This window comes from Aedes albopictus, chromosome 1 (genome assembly GCF_035046485.1).
Source record: "Aedes albopictus strain Foshan chromosome 1, AalbF5, whole genome shotgun sequence".
Taxonomy (NCBI): domain Eukaryota; kingdom Metazoa; phylum Arthropoda; class Insecta; order Diptera; family Culicidae; genus Aedes; species Aedes albopictus.
This window is the reverse complement of record NC_085136.1, coordinates 176455334-176473907: the sequence shown is the minus strand read 5'-3', so window position 1 is coordinate 176473907 and position 18574 is coordinate 176455334. Positions and strand designations below refer to the sequence as shown.

Sequence of the window (18574 nt, the reverse complement as noted above, 5' to 3'; positions counted from 1 at the left end):
GAGTTCCTCCTGGAGTTCCTCCTGGAGGAATTCCCGAGGAACTCCTGGAGGAATTCCCGAGGAACTCCTGGAGGAATTCCCGAGGAACTCCTGGAGGAATTCCCGAGGAACTCCTGGAGGAATTCCCGAGGAACTCCTGGAGGAATTCCCGAGGAACTCCTGGAGAAATTCTCGAGGAACTCCTGGAGGAATTCCCGAGGAACTCCTGGAGGAATTCCCGAGGAACTCCTGGAGGAATTCCCGAGGAACTCCTGGAGGAATTCCCGAGGAACTCCTGGAGGAATTCCCGAGGAACTCCTGGAGGAATTCCCGAGGAACTCCTGGAGGAATTCGCGAGGAACTTTTGGAAAAATTCCAGAGGAACTCCTGGAGGAATTCCCGAGGAACTCCTGAAGGAATTCCCGAGGAACTCCTGGAGGAATTCCCGAGGAACTCCTGGAGGAATTCCCGAGGAACTCCTGGAGGAATTCCCGAGGAACTCCTGGAGGAATTCCCGAGGAACTCCTGGAGGAATTCCCGAGGAACTCCTGGAGGAATTCCCGAGGAACTCCTGGAGGAATTCCCGAGGAACTCCTGGAGGAATTCCCGAGGAACTCCTGGAGGAATTCCCGAGGAACTCCTGGAGGAATTCCCGAGGAACTCCTGGGGGAATTCCCGAGGAACTCCTGGAGGAATTCCCGAGGAACTCCTGGAGGAAATTCTGAGGAATTCCTGGAGGAATTTCCGAGGAACTCCTGGAGGAATTTCCCAGGAACTCCTGGAGGAGATTCTGAGGAATTCCTGGAGGAATTTCCGAGGAACTCCTGAAGGAATTCCCGCAAAACTACTGATGGAAATTCTAAGGAACTTCTAGAGGATTTACGAGGAACTCCTGGAGGAATTCCCGAGGAACTCCTGGAGGAATTCCCGAGGAACTCCTGGAGGAATTCCCGAGGAACTCCTGGAGGAATTCCCGAGGAACTCCTGGAGGAATTCCCGAGGAACTCCTGGAGGAATTCCCGAGGAACTCCTGGAGGAATTCCCGAGGAACTCCTGGAGGAATTCCCGAGGAACTCCTGGAGGAATTCCCGAGGAACTCCTGGAGGAATTCCTGAGGAACTCCTGGAGGAATTCCCGAGGAACTCCTGGAGGAATTCCCGAGGAACTCCTGGAGGAATTCCCGAGGAACTCCTGGAGGAATTCCCGAGGAACTCCTGGAGGAATTCCCGAGGAACTCCTGGAGGAATTCCCGAGGAACTCCTGGAGGAATTCCCGAGGAACTCCTGGAGGAATTCCCGAGGAACTCCTGGAGGAATTCCCGAGGAACTCCTGGAGGAATTCCCGAGGAACTCCTGGAGGAATTCCCGAGGAACTCCTGGAGGAATTCCCGAGGAACTCCTGGAGGAATTCCCGAGGAACTCCTGGAGGAATTCCCGAGGAACTCCTGGAGGAATTCCCGAGGAACTCCTGGAGGAATTCCCGAGGAACTCCTGGAGGAATTCCCGAGGAACTCCTGGAGGAATTCCCGAGGAACTCCTGGAGGAATTCCCGAGGAACTGCTGGAGGAATTCCCGAGGAACTCCTGGAGGAATTCCCGAGGAACTGCTGGAGGAATTCCCGAGGAACTCCTGGAGGAATTCCCGAGGAACTCCTGGAGGAATTCCCGAGGAACTCCTGGAAGAATTCCCGAGGGACTCCTGGAGGAATTCCCGAGGAACTCCTGGGGGAATTCCCGAGGAACTCCTGGAGGAAATTCTGAGGAATTCCTGGAGGAATTTCCGAGGAACTCCTGGAGGAGATTCTGAGGAATTCCTGGAGGAATTTCCGAGGAACTCCTGAAGGAATTCCCGCAAAACTACTGATGGAAATTCTGAGGAACTTCTAGAGGATTTACGAGGAACTCCTGGAGAAATTCCCTGGGGAGCAATTCTCAGGGAACTCCTGGAAAAATTCTCGGGGAAGTCCTGAAGGAATTCCCGAGGAACTGTTGGTAGAGTTTCTGATGAACTTGAGAGGTGAACTCCTGGAGGAATTCTCGGGAAACGCCTGGGGAAATTATCGGGGAACTCCTGAAAGAATTCCCTAGGAACTCCCGGAGGAATTCTCGGTGAACTCCTGGATGAATTCCCGAGGAGCTCCTGGTGGTATTCTATGGCAATTCCTGAAGGAATTCACAGGGAAAATTGGCATGAATTTATGAGGAACTCTTGGAGGGATTCCTGGTGAACTCCTGGTGGAGTTTTTGTGAAATTCCCGGGGGAGCAATTCTCAGGGAACTCCTGGAGGAATTCCCGGGAACTCTTGAAGGAATTTCCGAGGAACTCCTGATGGATTTTCTGAGGAAATTCTGGAGAAATCCTCTAGGAGGAATTCCCAGGACCTCCAGAAGGCATTTCCCGGGTAACTTCAGGAAGAATTCCCGGGGCATTTCAGGAAGAATTTCCGGGGAATATTTGGATGAATTGCTGCGGAACTCCTGGAGGAATTCCTTGTGAACTCCTGGTGGAGCTTCTGAGGAATTCCCGGGGAACTCCTGGAGATGTTTCCGGAGAACTCCTTAAGGAATATACGCGGAACTCATGCACGAATTTCCGAAGAACTCCTGAAGGATTCTTGTGTATATCCTGGAAGAGATCCCAGTAATCTCCTGAAATAAATTTTGTGGAATTCCTGGAGGGAATTTCCGGATAAAGTTATTAAGGGATTTCCAAAGGAATTAAGGAGAAATTCCCAGGAAAATCCAGGAGGAATTCCACCATAAACAATGGATTAATTCTTATGGAACTTCTTAAGGAATTCCCGTGGAATTCCTGGTGAAGCCTTGGGGGATTCCCGGAAAATTCCTGGAGGACTTCCCGAGGAACTCCTGAACAAATTTCCGGGAAAGTCCTGGAAGTATTCCCAGGGTACTTCTGGAGAAATATCCAGGGTTATTCTAAACCAAATCCTGAGAAACTCTGGGGAATTCTCGGGGAACTCCCAGAGAAAATTTCACAAACAATTCTCAGAAGTATCCCAGAAGGTATTTTAGAATTCTAGGAGCAAATCCAGATTGAGCTCTTAAAGAAATCCGCCCTCTTTGAAGATCTGTTGTAGAAATCCTTAAAAATCCTTAGATCTGTTGTAGGATTCCTTGAATAATTAAAGAAGTTCCATGAGGAGCTGCCGGAGGAATCCCATAAAGTACTCCATAAGGAATCAAAAGAAAAGTGGAAGAACCACAGAAGTTTTCTAGGATGAATTTCATAAGAATGTCCTGGATAAATCTCAGAAGTAATACCAGAAAAATACTCCAAAAGGAACTCCTATAGGAGTATTAATAGCAATCATAGAAGGTACTCCTGGAAGAGTCCAGAAAAACTACCACCATGCATATTACAGCACCACAAAAAATAAAAACCCACCCCATCCAATGGATAGTTCAAAAGGATTCTCAGAAAGAATTCCTGGAGGAATTCTTGAAATAACACTTGGGAGAATCCCAGGAATAATTTTAGCAGGAATTTAAGAAGTAACTTCTGGAGGAATCCCAGAAGGCATTCCTGGAAGAATTCCCGAAGGAACTACTAGAGGATTTCAGAGAGAACTCCTGGAGAAAACCCCAAAATATTGAAGAAATACTCGAAGCAAATGTTGAGGAGTTCCATTTGCAATCCGTAAATTTTCAAAGGAACTCCTAGATGGATTCTTGCAGGAACTGACGTGACAGAAATCACGGAAGCAGCAGTGGGTGGATGGATTTCCGTAAGAACTTTTTAGCTGTTTCTCTGCTGCCATTGAATTTAGCGGGGATTTCATTTTGCCGTCGCAATCTGCCTTCCAAGCTCGCAATCATTCTCCTCGGTTGTTTATTTCGGAAACGGTTTAACTCGTCGCTTTGTCCAAATCCATGCTCCTCCTATCCGACAAATATCTAAACTGAAACGTTGGGTGTCGATTCCCGTAGGCCACAAAAGCACACTGCGAGTGCCCACTGTGAGTCTTCACGTTCTTCTCGAAAAAACAGACTTCTCGCTCCTTCGATGATCCAATCACCCGGAATCCAAGGCCCGGAAGTCATCCTCTTCGCTATTATTCGGGTGGACCGTCTCTACTGCATCGACGGAGTGGTACTTTTGTCGCCGACGAACTTTTGCTCCGCTAGCAGGACAAATCTGGTGCTGGCACGTCATATTAGATCCGGTCCGGAAAGCAGCCCTCCTGTACACGATGGGCCCCGAAGTAGCTCAAGCAGAAAATGTGTCGGAATCTGGTCAACGAAATGGATGTCTGGTTTCTGAAAATATTTCTGCGCACTACGGATCGGATGCGGCCAGGGTGGCCGTGGAGCCGGAGGCCATGGAAATGTTTCGAGTCGCAATGGTTTCTCTGGTACATCCGCAGCAAAAATCAATCGTGATTTAATGTCCCAGTCACTTCCTAGATTCATAAATAGATATAATTAAAAAGATTGTATTAGAAATTAATATCAAATCAGAAAAACTTACTTGGTGGCAAACGATAATATAAATACGCTGCGCTAAAAAATCTGATCGCACCGCTCTATCCTTCACAACAACAACCTGACAAGCAAAGTCACTTTACTTGCGGAATAATCGGTCAGGCTATTTTTCCGGAAAGTAAAAGTGACAGCTAGTTTGATCGACTCAATCATCACCATCATCAATGATCATCGATTATTCCGTTTCAGCTGCGTACTGCTCAAGTAATTTTGAGAGCGAAATCATTCCGTGACCATTTCTTGGCCTATCTTTTTCCACAGTACTTTTCAGGTCCGTACCGCCCATTAGCGTGATTCCAATGGATAAAGAGAAAGGAAAATGTCCTTCTCTCTTGTCTTCTCGGATACGCTGGTAAACCAAAACCAAAACAAGCAAGTTAATTCTAACACTGCTTTTATTCTGGATCTAAAACCACCTCCAGTATACACCGGAGTATTCCAAAGTGGTACAAGGAAGATCATTGATTACATTCGTGCTTACCACTACCCTACTATCTAACTCGTACATGGTTCATAATAGTGATGGGTACGCTGTCTAGACCTCGCGGCGCGCGTTATGTACTCTGAGGCTATATATATCATAATATGTACGTTCTTCTTTGGCTACCTGTCTCCGTCGGTGATCCCGCGCGCGCGAGTTGGATTTCGATGCTCGTCTGTCAAATGGGGATAGGGGAAGCTAGACCGAAATGCCCTACTGAAAACTTGAAAATTGCACATTCAACATGAACAACTTTAGTTTAATGGAAAAACATTAAATAATAGTATTTTTGATAGCTTTTTTGAGCAATACATAGCATGCGCAAAGTTAGGCACACCAAGCGCAAAGTTGAGTACAATCGAAGATTTTGTGCACAAAGTTAGGAACAAGGCAATGAAATAGTTTTATCTATTTTAAGTATTTTTTGGTTAATATTATGATTTTTTTTATATTGCAGACTCAAAGAAGGATCATTATAGTCTATCGTATGAGCATGTTATTCATGATATATTTTGTTCGCTTGTATTTTTTATAGCGACTTGAAATTTGATTATTCTTAACTGCGCAAAGTTTGGTGCTTACACGGTAGTCGACTATTGTTCACAACCGCTACCAAATATTTTTTCGAATCCAGATTCGACTGTGATAAATTCGCCTTCAGATCAGGTATCAGAATATTGGCTCAGGCGGCACGTTCTCCATCAAATGGGAGATTTGTGCCTCACACGTCATAACCGATCATCACTTACCTGAGGGAAAAGGGATTTTGGAGAAAGGAAGGGGAAGTGGGAAAGGGATGATTAAATTCATACAAGCACCCCCGAAGAGTTACTTGTTAGAATAAACAAGGATTCGAACACAACAATCAAAGTGAAAATCGCGTTTAATCCTTCCAGAAGGATTCACTTCTGCACCCCCGAAGGGATACTGAAAATGATTCATAAACAAATCCCAACACTCTATGATGACATCACATTATCTACCGCAGTAGAAGACGATGCGCCATTTCGAGTATTAGATTCTGTTTTATTCGATAAAACACGAACAAAAGCTTTCTGGAAACCATAGTTTACCAAAAAGTTTTGTTTTTTGAGAAGAACCAACGAATCATCACCAATGTTAAAAAAGAACAGGTGATGTCACTCGGTATGACTTTATTGATCCCCCAGAAGTTCGCCAGAATATTGGGATTCTGAAAAACTAAACGGTTTAATACATCGTTCCGTTTCAAATCTTCGGACGCATTCCAAGGAATGCGCAAGCAAATGCTGTTTCGGTGAAGATTCGTTCAATCGCGAACTTGAAATCAATCGCGAACTTGAAATCATCCACCGCCTTCTCATTGATCAACAACAAGCTCTGTTTCAGCCAGTCATAGCTTTCTTGATTTTCCGGAGAAAACCAGATTTTGCCGTATCTGAGCCCGGAACCGAGGAATGTTGGGATGAATGAATTAGGCGGCGTTTGATATAAAAGAGTGTTCAAACCCTTCATTAGTTCATCCTTCAGCGCATTCGTAAAATAGCCTTTTTCAAGCCTAATTTGCAAACGCAATGAAGGTTTAGAACTGTTTGCTTCCCCAGAGATAGAAGTTTTACCGATCAAAGCAGTTTTTCGGTTTTGCTTCTTTCTCTGGTTTGTCGCATAATTTTTGCCTTTCACTATCGCGGCAAAACCAGGATCACCACTTTTTGCGGTCGATGGCTCCGCACTCGGAAGTTTATGTCCAGCACATAGAGTTTCTTCTTCAGCACGTCCAGTAAATGCATACGAAGAATTCCCCGAATGCTGCACGAAACTACCAGAGGGCTTACCTGAAAGCTCAGCCATGTTTTCAAATAAAATCACCGCTTAGATAGAAATATCGAACCACAACGAATGACGTCCAGGATCAAAAGAATGATCAACTTCAGTCAAACCGCTCTGTAGGGATCCATATCAGTAGTTGGCTCACCAACACACTAACTTTTGGAGAGAATTTGAGCACCAAAAGCGAAAAAAAGGTCCATAAATACACCATTATGAACAATATGCAATACAGGGATATTTTTGGCGTACATATGCCATACGCCCATAAGATACCCCATGCACGCAAATTATCACACATTGTATAGAACCTTTACCCTATCATATTAAAATTGAAATAATTGACAATACAAGCAATCGATCGAACTCTCATATTGCAAACAAATGAGCAAACCTCCATTGTCATATGCTCTCCCATGAACACATGCCAAGACACATGCAATATAGGTTTATATGTATGAAGGAGAAATTCCAAATAGTGAACAATTTGAAAAATACAGGGATATTTCCTGATGCACATATTACATACACCCAGAAAAAAAAACCCATGCAAATCAAAGGTTCACAAAGGTATTTCACTCTTCCAAATAACGTGTCCGTGTTTTTCATATATATATTTAGATATATATAAATACGATAACATGATTTGCGATGCATTCGTATCACAGTTATACGTCATTCATCCACAAATATTAGTCACTATACTATTGGAAATGACCCATAATTGTAGATGACCCATAATTGCAAAACAACTGTACAATTGCTTGCACAGTTGTATTACAACACAATATCACCCTGATACGCGTTCCTCTGTAAGTAGGTACACACAGTAGAGGCGAATTGAAGAGCGCACGCGAAAACAACAGTGTACAGTCTCTCATTGTCTCATCACAGCCACAGACCACTATTGCAATATAATGCTGTAGCTGTTTACCTACAAATGGCTTTAACGGATACCCAAACTCGCAGAACGATAGCTGATATGGATACCACATTAAGTTCTCACCTCCTCTGTAAGCGACAACATTAGGAGAGATGAGACGACCCCACACACAGGAGGATTCTCATGGCTCCATACTACCTACATGCACCAAACAATGGAGTAAGTAATTGCACCACCTATTAAAGTAGCACTTCCCAGTAAAGAAATATTCTTTTCACTATATTTCTTTTTAGACGGGTCAGAAACATTTCACTTTTCTTAACCCGTTAGCACAGTGGTAATACTTTATTTAATTAATTGCCTGAAGGGAAATTAAAACGATAACACCAAACTAAAATTGCTTAAAGCGGGTCACCACAAAGGGCGTCCACTACCCAGCAGCACTACTCACAGATGTCCAATCCATCATTATAGTCTATCGTATGAGCATGTTATTCATGATATATTTTGTTTGCTTGTATTTTTTATAGCGACTAGAAATTTGATTATTCTTAACTGCGCAAAGTTTGGTGCTTACACGGTAGTCGACTATTGTTCACAACCGCTACCAAATATTTTTTCAAATCCAGATTCGACTGTGATAAATTCGCCTTCAGATGCTATCATACATTATTTTTACGATTTACTTTTTAGCTTTTTTCGCGCATAGAAGCTATAGCCAAACTATTTTGTTTTTCATGGTTTGAATACTAGTTTGATTACACCATTCCCATGGTGCATTGGTGGAGCAGATGAGAAAGGCAACGGACTTGGACTTGATCAGGAACCCGGAGGACAACAGCTAGAATCTGGATGAAGTAGCAAAAAAGCAACTTCAATGGAAGCGAAGAAAGTTAGAAAAGAACAAGAAATAAACAAAAAAAAATTTCTTTGTCTCACTTTTGACAACTTTCGCTCCAGAGACTTGATACGATATTTTAAAGTTGGCCGTATATCAGCCGAATAATTCGCCAAAAGTGGTTTTTTGAGCAGCTCTATAAGAGGATATAGAACCAATAAGCTCTGTTAGCCAGGTTCTACATTCGACTATAGAGGCAACTTAATGCCATTTTTACGGCTTAATGGTTACTTGGGTGGCCTTGCCGAGCCTTTCTAGATTGTGGCGCTCAAACGATCTTGCTTTCTACCTCTATGTTCGTAAAGTTAGGGTTTGATGATCTTCCTATAGTGCTACATCTCAGATGTCACATTGCCCGATGCGGAGAGTATAGGAAATCAGTCAACGCATTTAAATAATTCATTGATTAATCATTTAAACCAAAAACTATAAATCCCTTTGGATTATTAAATTATTTTCACCCGGGAGGATTTTCGGCGTGGCAGTCGCAATTGCAATCAAACGATCAGATATTCTCCTTCATCCGACGTTTCGATGTGTATTACATCTTCTTCAGGGAATTCTATGTTTGAGACAAGATAATTATACTATATATACTTAACATTAAACAATGGAAAAAGAGGCTTACAGGGGTGTTAATCGCTTTCGTTTTGAAAGGCTTTGTGGAAGCATAATCCGTCCGAAAAACTATTTAAAAAACGTTGGAATCGACTCTGAAATACACATAGAATCAGTAACATTCTTCAGCATATTTTTGAATTAATTAAGTACTCTTGAACACTAGTTATGTTTTTGCCGAATTCGGTTCGCACTTCTAACAACACTACTAACGGCCAATTTGTTTAAGCTAAGTGGTGAATGTGTGTGGAACCTAAGTGGGGACAACATGGTTGGATTCGTTTTGGTAGCTATTGGGTATTTCTGTTATTGTTGCTGTGTTCGTTACTTCAGATCGCTTTGTGTGGAGTGTATGGAAAATGCCTGCATACATTGAACTAAGACATTCGATGTCTGATCTCTTGTTGATGGTGTTTGGAGTGTTTAGAATATGACAAACCTCGAGAATAGGAAGAGCTGTTTGCCTTCTGTGTTGATCTAAGATCTGTGTTTTTTCTAAATTGAACCGATGTTGTTCGTCAATGCTATGTTGCAGAAGTGCCGTTTTTCTGCAACATAGCATTGACGAACAACATCGGTTCAATTTAGAAAAAACACAGATCTTAGATCAACACAGAAGGCAAACAGCTCTTCCTATTCTCGAGGTTTGTCATATTCTAAACACTCCAAACACCATCAACAAGAGATCAGACATCGAATGTCTTAGTTCAATGTATGCAGGCATTTTCCATACACTCCACACAAAGCGATCTGAAGTAACGAACACAGCAACAATAACAGAAATACCCAATAGCTACCAAAACGAATCCAACCATGTTGTCCCCACTTAGGTTCCACACATATTCACCACTTAGCTTAAACAAATTGGCCGTTAGTAGTGTTGTTAGAAGTGCGAACCGAATTCGGCAAAAACATAACTAGTGTTCAAGAGTACTTAATTAATTCAAAAATATGCTGAAGAATGTTACTGATTCTATGTGTATTTCAGAGTCGATTCCAACGTTTTTTAAATAGTTTTTCGGACGGATTATGCTTCCACAAAGCCTTTCAAAACGAAAGCGATTAACACCCCTGTAAGCCTCTTTTTCCATTGTTTAATGTTAAGTATATATAGTATAATTATCTTGTCTCAAACATAGAATTCCCTGAAGAAGATGTAATACACATCGAAACGTCGGATGAAGGAGAATATCTGATCGTTTGATTGCAATTGCGACTGCCACGCCGAAAATCCTCCCGGGTGTCCAGATACCTCAGTCGAAAGCTGCCTCCAAATAAATTATTTTCTGAATAGGGTCTTGTACCAGTTGGGCAGGTGTACCTATTTTAAGCACTTGCCTCTATGACTTAGTTAATTTTATAACTAATAATTCATTTAATTTTCGGCACACGGTGAGATACGTACAGTATCCAGCTCTATACAAAAAATCAAAACAATTGGTTTAAATTGACTTAGTTATAGAGTGCCCAAAATAGGAACACTTGCCCAAGCGGTACAAGACTCTATAATGCAAAGGTTTAGGTACTATACTTACTTCTGGCAAATGATTTAAGAGCTTTAATATTACTATGAACACTGGATATCATCCTAGAAACATCTCTGGCGTGTAGTTTTGCCTAAAAATCAAATCTAATATTTGAAAAAAAAAATTAACCTATGTCAGTGTTTAACATACTCTTTCCTTGCCATCGACGTTTTCACTGAGCACCAACCGAGAAGTACATCCATGAATTTCTACTAGATCTTCAGTCTTGATTCTAATTCTAAAAAGAGAAAAATGTAAACAACCCACTTTTATGTCCCATACCCACATATTTTTTATATGTATAACACTCACTTGTTGAATAAATATGTAGCGTCTTCATAATATTTCATCCAGGATGGTTGTTCTGAGCAGCTAGCGAGTTCGTCCAATCCTCGGTCAAGTAGCGCAATATTGTCAGAATTGTTCTGAAACATAAAAAAATCAATAATTTTGACCAGGGAGAATATACTTCTATTGCTGTTAACCGAGCAGAGGTTAGACGCGGTTAAAGTCGGATATTGTCGGTTTTCTCCCTTATCGAATGCGAAGATTTGAACCCGTTGTAAGTGAAACCATCGCAAGAGTCGTCGCCAGCCAATCAGCAAGTTGACAGAAAACAGATGACACAGCACTTGGGGCAGCAGGGATGAAAGTCCTGGGGCCTGACGCACCACCTCCCCCCCCCCCTCCGCTTGCGAGTCAGCCGCGTAGTCGCCGGCTAAGAATAGGACAACTAACCCCAATTCAAGGTGTCAAGCGACCCGTGCTGAGGAATGAGTGATCGAGGGGGTGAAAAAGATGCTCGATATTTAACGGAGCCTGTGGGGTACCGGGCACCCCCCACAGTAAGCTGTCCCTTACCGCGTTAATGCAGGGCTCTGGCGTGGTGGACCTTATTTCCCGTGCGACTCGTGGGATGAAAAAATTAGCAAAAATTCAAGAAATCAAAATTTAGGTGGAAGTAGTGATGCGATCAACCCATTCGCAAGAAGCGGGTTGATGAGATCTCCGACAAGGAGAAGTGAGGAGATAGGCGCTGGGAGTACGCAGCTCAAGCGTGGGTGTTCCAGTCCACTTCCCGGCAAGCCAGCCGGTGGAGGTTATGGACGGAGCGTGGTTGTTGAGGGCCGTCAACCGGGAATCCAAAGGACGGTCCACAATAGAGATGGCTGAGCAGCAGCTTGGCAAAATCATCGACTTTGCGTCCACTAAGTCGAACATAAGCAAGGACCTGAAAACGGCCTTGCTTCGACTTAGGGCGTCGATCGACGATGCCAAGCAGGAGCACGCAGCACTCGCGTTGCTGAGTGCTGCAGCAGCGGAGCCTGCAAATGAGAAAGTGCCGAAGTTTACCCAAACGGAGGCCTTCTCCTTCGCAGGAAGTCCGAATAAGGCGGAAGCGATTGCTCGCGACAAACGGGGCAAGCAATCGCAGAAGCGGGCGAGGCAACCGTCAGGCGAGGAGCTGTCTGGTGGTGCCCGCAAGGCCAGGCGAATCATTACCCCGAAAGTCGGTAATAATGCCGGAAGGTCGGACCCCAGCCAGGGTTCCCGGAAAGCTGGGAAGGGTGGGCCTGAAAAGGCTGGACCGTTCCGGAACGATGAGAACAAGGGGTTGCGACCGCTGGTGGGCCCTCAACAGCCACAGAGTAGGGCGACCCCCCTTGGACGAAGGTAGAGCGGAAGAAGAAGAAGGCGAATCCGCAGGTAGTAGCGCAGGACGCCAAGCCAAGGCGTAGGAGGGCAGGTGCCAAACGCGAGAAAGGCGACGCGATCGTCATCAAGACGGAACAGTCCAAGTACTCGGACGTCTTGAAGATGATGCGAAGCGACGCCAAGCTTGAGGGTCTTGGAGCCGACGTACGCACCCAGGTAACCACTAAGCACTGTTCTGAGCATTAAAACGGCCATTAAACAGCTTTTCAATGCTAAATAGCTTTATATAAGCATTCCTAATGCTTATAGGCACTATAACCAGTAAGAACTAAAATAAGCCCTGTAAGCCTATATAAAGCCTACAAGCTGTAAAGAAGTTTATCAGTGCTGTCACAGGGCTTGGAGCACATGACGTTTATATCAATCAAAATAGATTTCGACCAAAACAGAATCGAGTCGGTCATGATCTGTACGAATTTGCCCTGTCTTGCTCACTCCCACAGAACACTTGAAAACAGCGCGCACAGTAAAAGTAAAATTTGACTTTTACTGTGCGCGCTGTTTTCTAATTTTCAGTGGGAGTGAGCAGTAGGCCAGATTCGTGCAAAGGCTCATACATTTTAAACATCCATGTCGGACGGGATTGGCGGAACGGGATTATTTTTGTTGTTGGAATGTTTATCGGAATGGTGTTGTTAAATAGATAATGGAATCTGGTTATGTTGTTTATTCCATTTTTTTTTTCAATCAAGACACTCCAGCTCGTTTCCCTCTTCTTCTGAAACGTTTCCCGACCATTTATATAAACATTGCTTCTCCTGCATCAATTCCTGCGTTCATCAGCACCAAGCTTACCACTGAGGATCTATGACATTTGGTCGAAAGACATTTAGTCGAATGTCGTATGGTCGAATGACATTTGGTCGAAAGTACATTTGGTCGAACGGACATTTGGTCGAATGGACATTTGGTCGAAAGCCATTTTTTGGAAAAAGAAGCATATGACATTTGGTCGAATGGACAATTCGTCGAATGGACATCTTGTCGAAAGGCACTAACTGGTGAAAAGAGATGTGAGTGGAAAATAATATTATGGATTTCGGTATCATAATTATTTATATGTTATTGAACAAGCAAGCCTCGTTGAATAAATGTACGACTCGTGCTGAAAAAAATCATCATTTTGCAACTTGTTGCATAAACAACCATTTTGGCTCGCGTTCAGTTCATATGCAACACTACGTCAAAGAATAGCCTATGTTTAAGGACAAATGTCTTGAATTCCCACTTCAACAGTGCATCAGAACTGCAGATGCACAATTCTCTAGAAGCAAGCTTCAAACAACAGTGCATTTTATAATGCTGTTTTTGCTCACTTATAATAAGCTTGAAACAAGAAGATCATGTGCGCTGGTTTTGTTTACGAAGAGATTTGTACGCTCGAAGTCGCGAGTGAGTGCCAAAGTCGGCCATTGTGGGATCCTAACCAATCTGTCCTTAAAAGAAGGAAAAATATCCGATGAAAAAGTCTGCAGCTATAACATCCAAATATCAAACGGAAGAACTGCTTGTATTCAAAAGGAGAAATTGCTTCTGAAACATTCAGTAGTTGGTACAGGAAAACGCAATGAAATAAATAAACGTGAAAGAATAGCCTACGTTTCAAAGAAGGAAAAATTCATGATAAAAAGACAGCAGCTATAATATTCAAACATAGTACAAATACGAATTTGGAAAGAATTGCCTATGTTCAAAAGAAGGAAAAATCATAGATGAAAAAATCACAACCATAATATCCCCTCTTCACTCTCAGCACAAATAATTCACTTGAAAGAACAGCATATGTTGAAAAGAAGGAAAAATATTTGATGGAAAAGCCAGTATGTTCTACACAAAAACGCAATGAAATGGTGAAACTGGAAAGAAGAGCCGAAACTTACACTGCACTACAATGTTTGCTTTTTTATGTTTGATATAATTAAACACGATTAAATTTTTATATGACTTAACGTCCATTCGACCAAACGTACTTTCAACCGAATGAGTTCAGTAGCATATAAATTATGATACCGAAATCTATAAAATTATTTTCCATTCAAAACTCTTCATCAGTTAGTGCCTTTCGACCAAATGTCAATTCGACGAATTGTCCATTCGACTAAATGTCATATGCTTATTCTTCCAAAAAATGGGTTTCGACCAAATGTACTTTCGACCAAATGTCATTCGACCAAACGTCATTCGACCAAATGTCATTCGACCAAATGTCATTCGACCAAATGCCCTAAAGCCTACCACTGAATCATCCTCATCCCATATCATTTTCAACCTTCGAAATGCCCAAACTATTTTGTTTTTCATGGTTTAAATCCCAAGTAACCATTAAACCGTAAAAATGGCATTAAGTCGGCTCTATAGTCGAATGTAGAACCTGGCTAACAGAGCTAATTGGTTCTATATCCTCTTATAGAGCTGCTCAAAAGCCACTTTTGGCGAATTATTCGGCTGATATACGGCCAACTTTAAAATATCGTACCAAGTCTCTGGAGCGAAAGTTGTCAAAAGTGAGACAAAGAAAAAAGAAAAAAAAACTGTTTAAATTCTGTTCTTTTATAACTTTCTTCGCTTCCATTGAAGTTGCTTTTTCGCTACTTCATCCAGATTCTAGCTGTTGTCCTCCGAGTTCCTGATCAAGTCCAAATCCGTTGCCTTTCTCATCTGCTCCACCAATGCACCATGGGAATGGTGTGATCAAACTAGTATTTAAACCATGAAAAACAAAATAGTTTGGGCATTTCGAGGGTTGAAAATGATATGGGATGAGGATGATTCAGTGGTAAGGTTGGTGGTGACGAACACATGAATTGATGCAGGAGAAGCAATGTTTATATAAATGGTCGGGAAACGTTTCACAAGAAGAGGGAAACGAGCTGGAGTTTGTCTTGATTGAAAAAAAAAATGGAATAATCAAGATTACCAGATTCTATTATCTATTCAACAACGCCATTCCGATAAACATTCCAACAACAAAAATAATCCCGTTACACCAAACCCGTCCGACATGGATGTTTAAAATGTATTGATCATGACCGACTCGGGTCTGTTTTGGTCGAAATCTATTTTGATTGATATAAACGTCATGTGCTCCAAGCCCTGTGACAGCACTGACAAACTTCTTTACAGCTTGTAGGCTTTATATAGGCCTACAGGGCTTATTTTAGTTCTTACTGGTTATAGTGCCCATAAGCATTAGGAATGCTTCTATAGAGCTATTTAGCACTGAAAAGCTGTTTAATGGCTGTTATAATGCTCAGAACAGTGCTTAGTGGTTACCTGGGTAGGTTCGTCCTCAATTTCAGAACGTCAGGGTGACAAATGAATGACACTCCCAACAAACTGTACACACACGTACTTTACACACAACAGATCGAATTGTCGCGGTTCGAGATGCCACCAATAGGCATTCAATCATCGTTGCCGCCATTGTCACCTCTTGGTGGACCGACGGCCGAGCAGATTGCAGCTCGGCACGTTGTGCCAAAGGATTTGCCGGCGTTTTCTGGTGTTCCAACGGAGTGGCCACTCTTCGCCAGCAGTAACTACAACTCCACGATCATGTGTGGCTATTCGGACGGCGAAAATTTGATGAGACTACAGGGCAGCCTTAAAGGGAACGCCAGGGAAGCGGTTCATTGCCATCTCCTGCACCCTGCGTCGGTTCCGCAAGTCATGATGACGCTTCAAACTCTCTCCGGACGTCCGGAGCTCATCGTTGCTTGTTGAACAAGGTTCAGTCAACACCAGCACCGAAGGCAGACAAGCTGGAAACCTTAATTAGTTTCGGACTTGCCGTTCAAAATCTGTGCAGCCACCTGCAGTCAATGGGAATGGAGGCGCACCTGTCGAATCCCACTCTTCTTCAGGAACTGGTAGATAAGCTGCCTACCAACTTGAAACTGGATTGGACCGTCAACTGCCAACCGTAGACCTGAGCTCGTTCGGCAACTACATGTCAACGATCGTCTTTGCTGCTTCAAAGGTTTCTGTTTGATCAGAACCAGTGAAAAGGTTTGAAAAGCAAAAGGGGAAGGAGAAAGACTTTCTGAATGCTCATTCTACTGAAGAAGTGGGCAACAACGACCGAGAAGAGCGAAAGGGAAGCAGCGCAGAGCAGACGAGGACTCCATATACCCCTAAGCCGTGTCCGGTTTGTAAGAAAGAACCGCACAAGGTGAAGGACTGCCGCGGTTTCCTGAAAGCAACTATCGACGTCCGCTGAAAATTAGTTCACCAGGCGAACCTGTGCAGGCGCTGCTTGATTGGTCATGGCAAATGGCCATGTAAAGCAACAGTGTGCGGGATGGACGGATGTGAGCTACGTCATCATAGGCTGTTGCATCCGGGAAGACCAGAATCATCGTCGAGCGCCAAGGATCAGCCCAAAGTAACTGGTACTGTAGGTGTTCACCGTCTTCAGTCTCGTCCCACACTTTTCCGAATCATTCCGGTCACCGTTCATGCGAATGGAACATCCATTCGTACGCTAGCGTTCCTCGACGACGACTCTTCCTACACGTTGCTAGAGCAGGACCTCGCGGATGAACTTCACGCAGAAAAAAAGCATGGTAAAATCAAAAATATTTCAGGTAAACTCAAATAAACTGTCAATTTGTTCTGGCAACAAATATAACACATTTGAAGCAAATTCAATCCATTTTTGAAACAAACATGTATCTTCTGACTGGTTATGTTAGAAACAAATGTAAAAATTTTTGTTTTTTTTGTGGCAGGTCGGCCCTACGGAAATATTTGTTTTCCAATTAAATTTACAAAATTATTTCCTTCTCTAGGAAAATCCACTTCCCGCGTGGCACTTTCAATGCCAACATCATGTAGATAACTACGCTCCCGAAATCAATGGGATTTCGTGGAAACTTTTGGTGAAACTTGCCTTTTTTGCAAGAGGAAAACTTGTTTGGTAATGCAGCTGGAACTTGAGAGTTTTGTTTATGTTTTCGACGGTGGAACGGGGGGCTCTTCAATGGGTATTGTAGAAATCAATATGTAATTGAGTTTGTTTTAAAAATTAATATTTTAGTTTTAAATATTTTATCAGTTTACCGAATATACATGAATATTTTTGTTTCAAACGAACGAAATTTGTCTCCGTGTTGGCGTTACTGGCGAGCTGGAACCATTGTGCCTACAATGGACAAGTGGAATAACAAGGACGGAGGCGAACTCTCGACTGCTGCAGATTGAGGTATCAGGTGTCGACGCCAACCAGAAGCACATCTTGGAGGATGTACGAACAGGGGAGAAACTCGATCTTCCTCCGCAATCGTTGCGATACATGGAGCTAGCGGACAAGTACGAGTACCTGCGGGGTCTCCCGGTGCAAGCTACGACAGCACGGTGCCGCGTATTCTAATTGGAGTAGACAACGCCAATTTACTGGTGACGCTCAAGAAAAGGGAAAGGAAGAAGTTCGAGCCAGTTGCCACCAAAACTAGGCTTCGATGGACGATCTACGGGAACGTGGAAGGGTTTGGCGAGCCATCCCATCGACTTCTACACATTTGCGCCCAGTCAGCTGACGAAGATCTTCACGAAACGGTCAAGGAGTTCTTCTCGATCGAAAGTGTCGGCGTCGCAGTTGCAACGAGAATAGAAGCAGAAGACGACCGACGGGCCCGTGCGATTATGGAGAAAACTACCATTCGCATGCCATCTGGAAGATTCCAGACTGGTCCCCTATGGAGGAATGACTACTTCGAGTTTCCGGACAGCCGGACTATGGCAGAACATCGTCTCAAATGTTTGGAGCGGCGACTTGGTAGGAACCCTGAGCTGTATAACAACGTAAAGCAGCAAATCAAGGATTACCAACGCAAGGGATATGCGCACGAGTTAACCGAAGAGGAGGCGAACAACAGTGATCCTCGGCGGGTGTGGCATTTGCCCTTAGGTGTTGTGACAAACCCGAACAAGCCAGGCAAAGTACGGGTAGTTTGGAATGCCGCAGCTAAAATTGAAGGAATCTCGTTCAACTCCATGTTGATGAAGGGTCCAGACTTGACTGTGTCGCTCACAACAGTGCTATTTCGTTTCCGGCAACGAGAAATCGCCATCGCAGGTGACATCAGGGAAATGTTTCACCAGATCCAAATTCGTCCACAAGATCGTCAATCACAATCGCTGAAGAGTGGAGCGAGCAATACCCGAA

General features: G+C 43.4%; 1 protein-coding gene across 2 annotated transcripts in view; it reads right to left on the bottom strand.

Moving 5' to 3' along the window:
• Window positions 1-18574, bottom strand: part of LOC109426538 (syntaxin-16) — a 112181-nt gene that overhangs the window by 17667 nt on the left and 75940 nt on the right. For both annotated transcript variants that reach the window (XM_062845875.1, XM_062845874.1), the window contains exons 2-4: window positions 11005-11117; window positions 10843-10930; window positions 10702-10783 (exon numbers count right to left, since the gene is read on the bottom strand). In XM_062845875.1, coding sequence (XP_062701859.1) covers window positions 10702-10783; window positions 10843-10930; window positions 11005-11117 — 283 coding nt within the window. The remainder of the gene's footprint in view (window positions 1-10701; window positions 10784-10842; window positions 10931-11004; window positions 11118-18574) is intronic.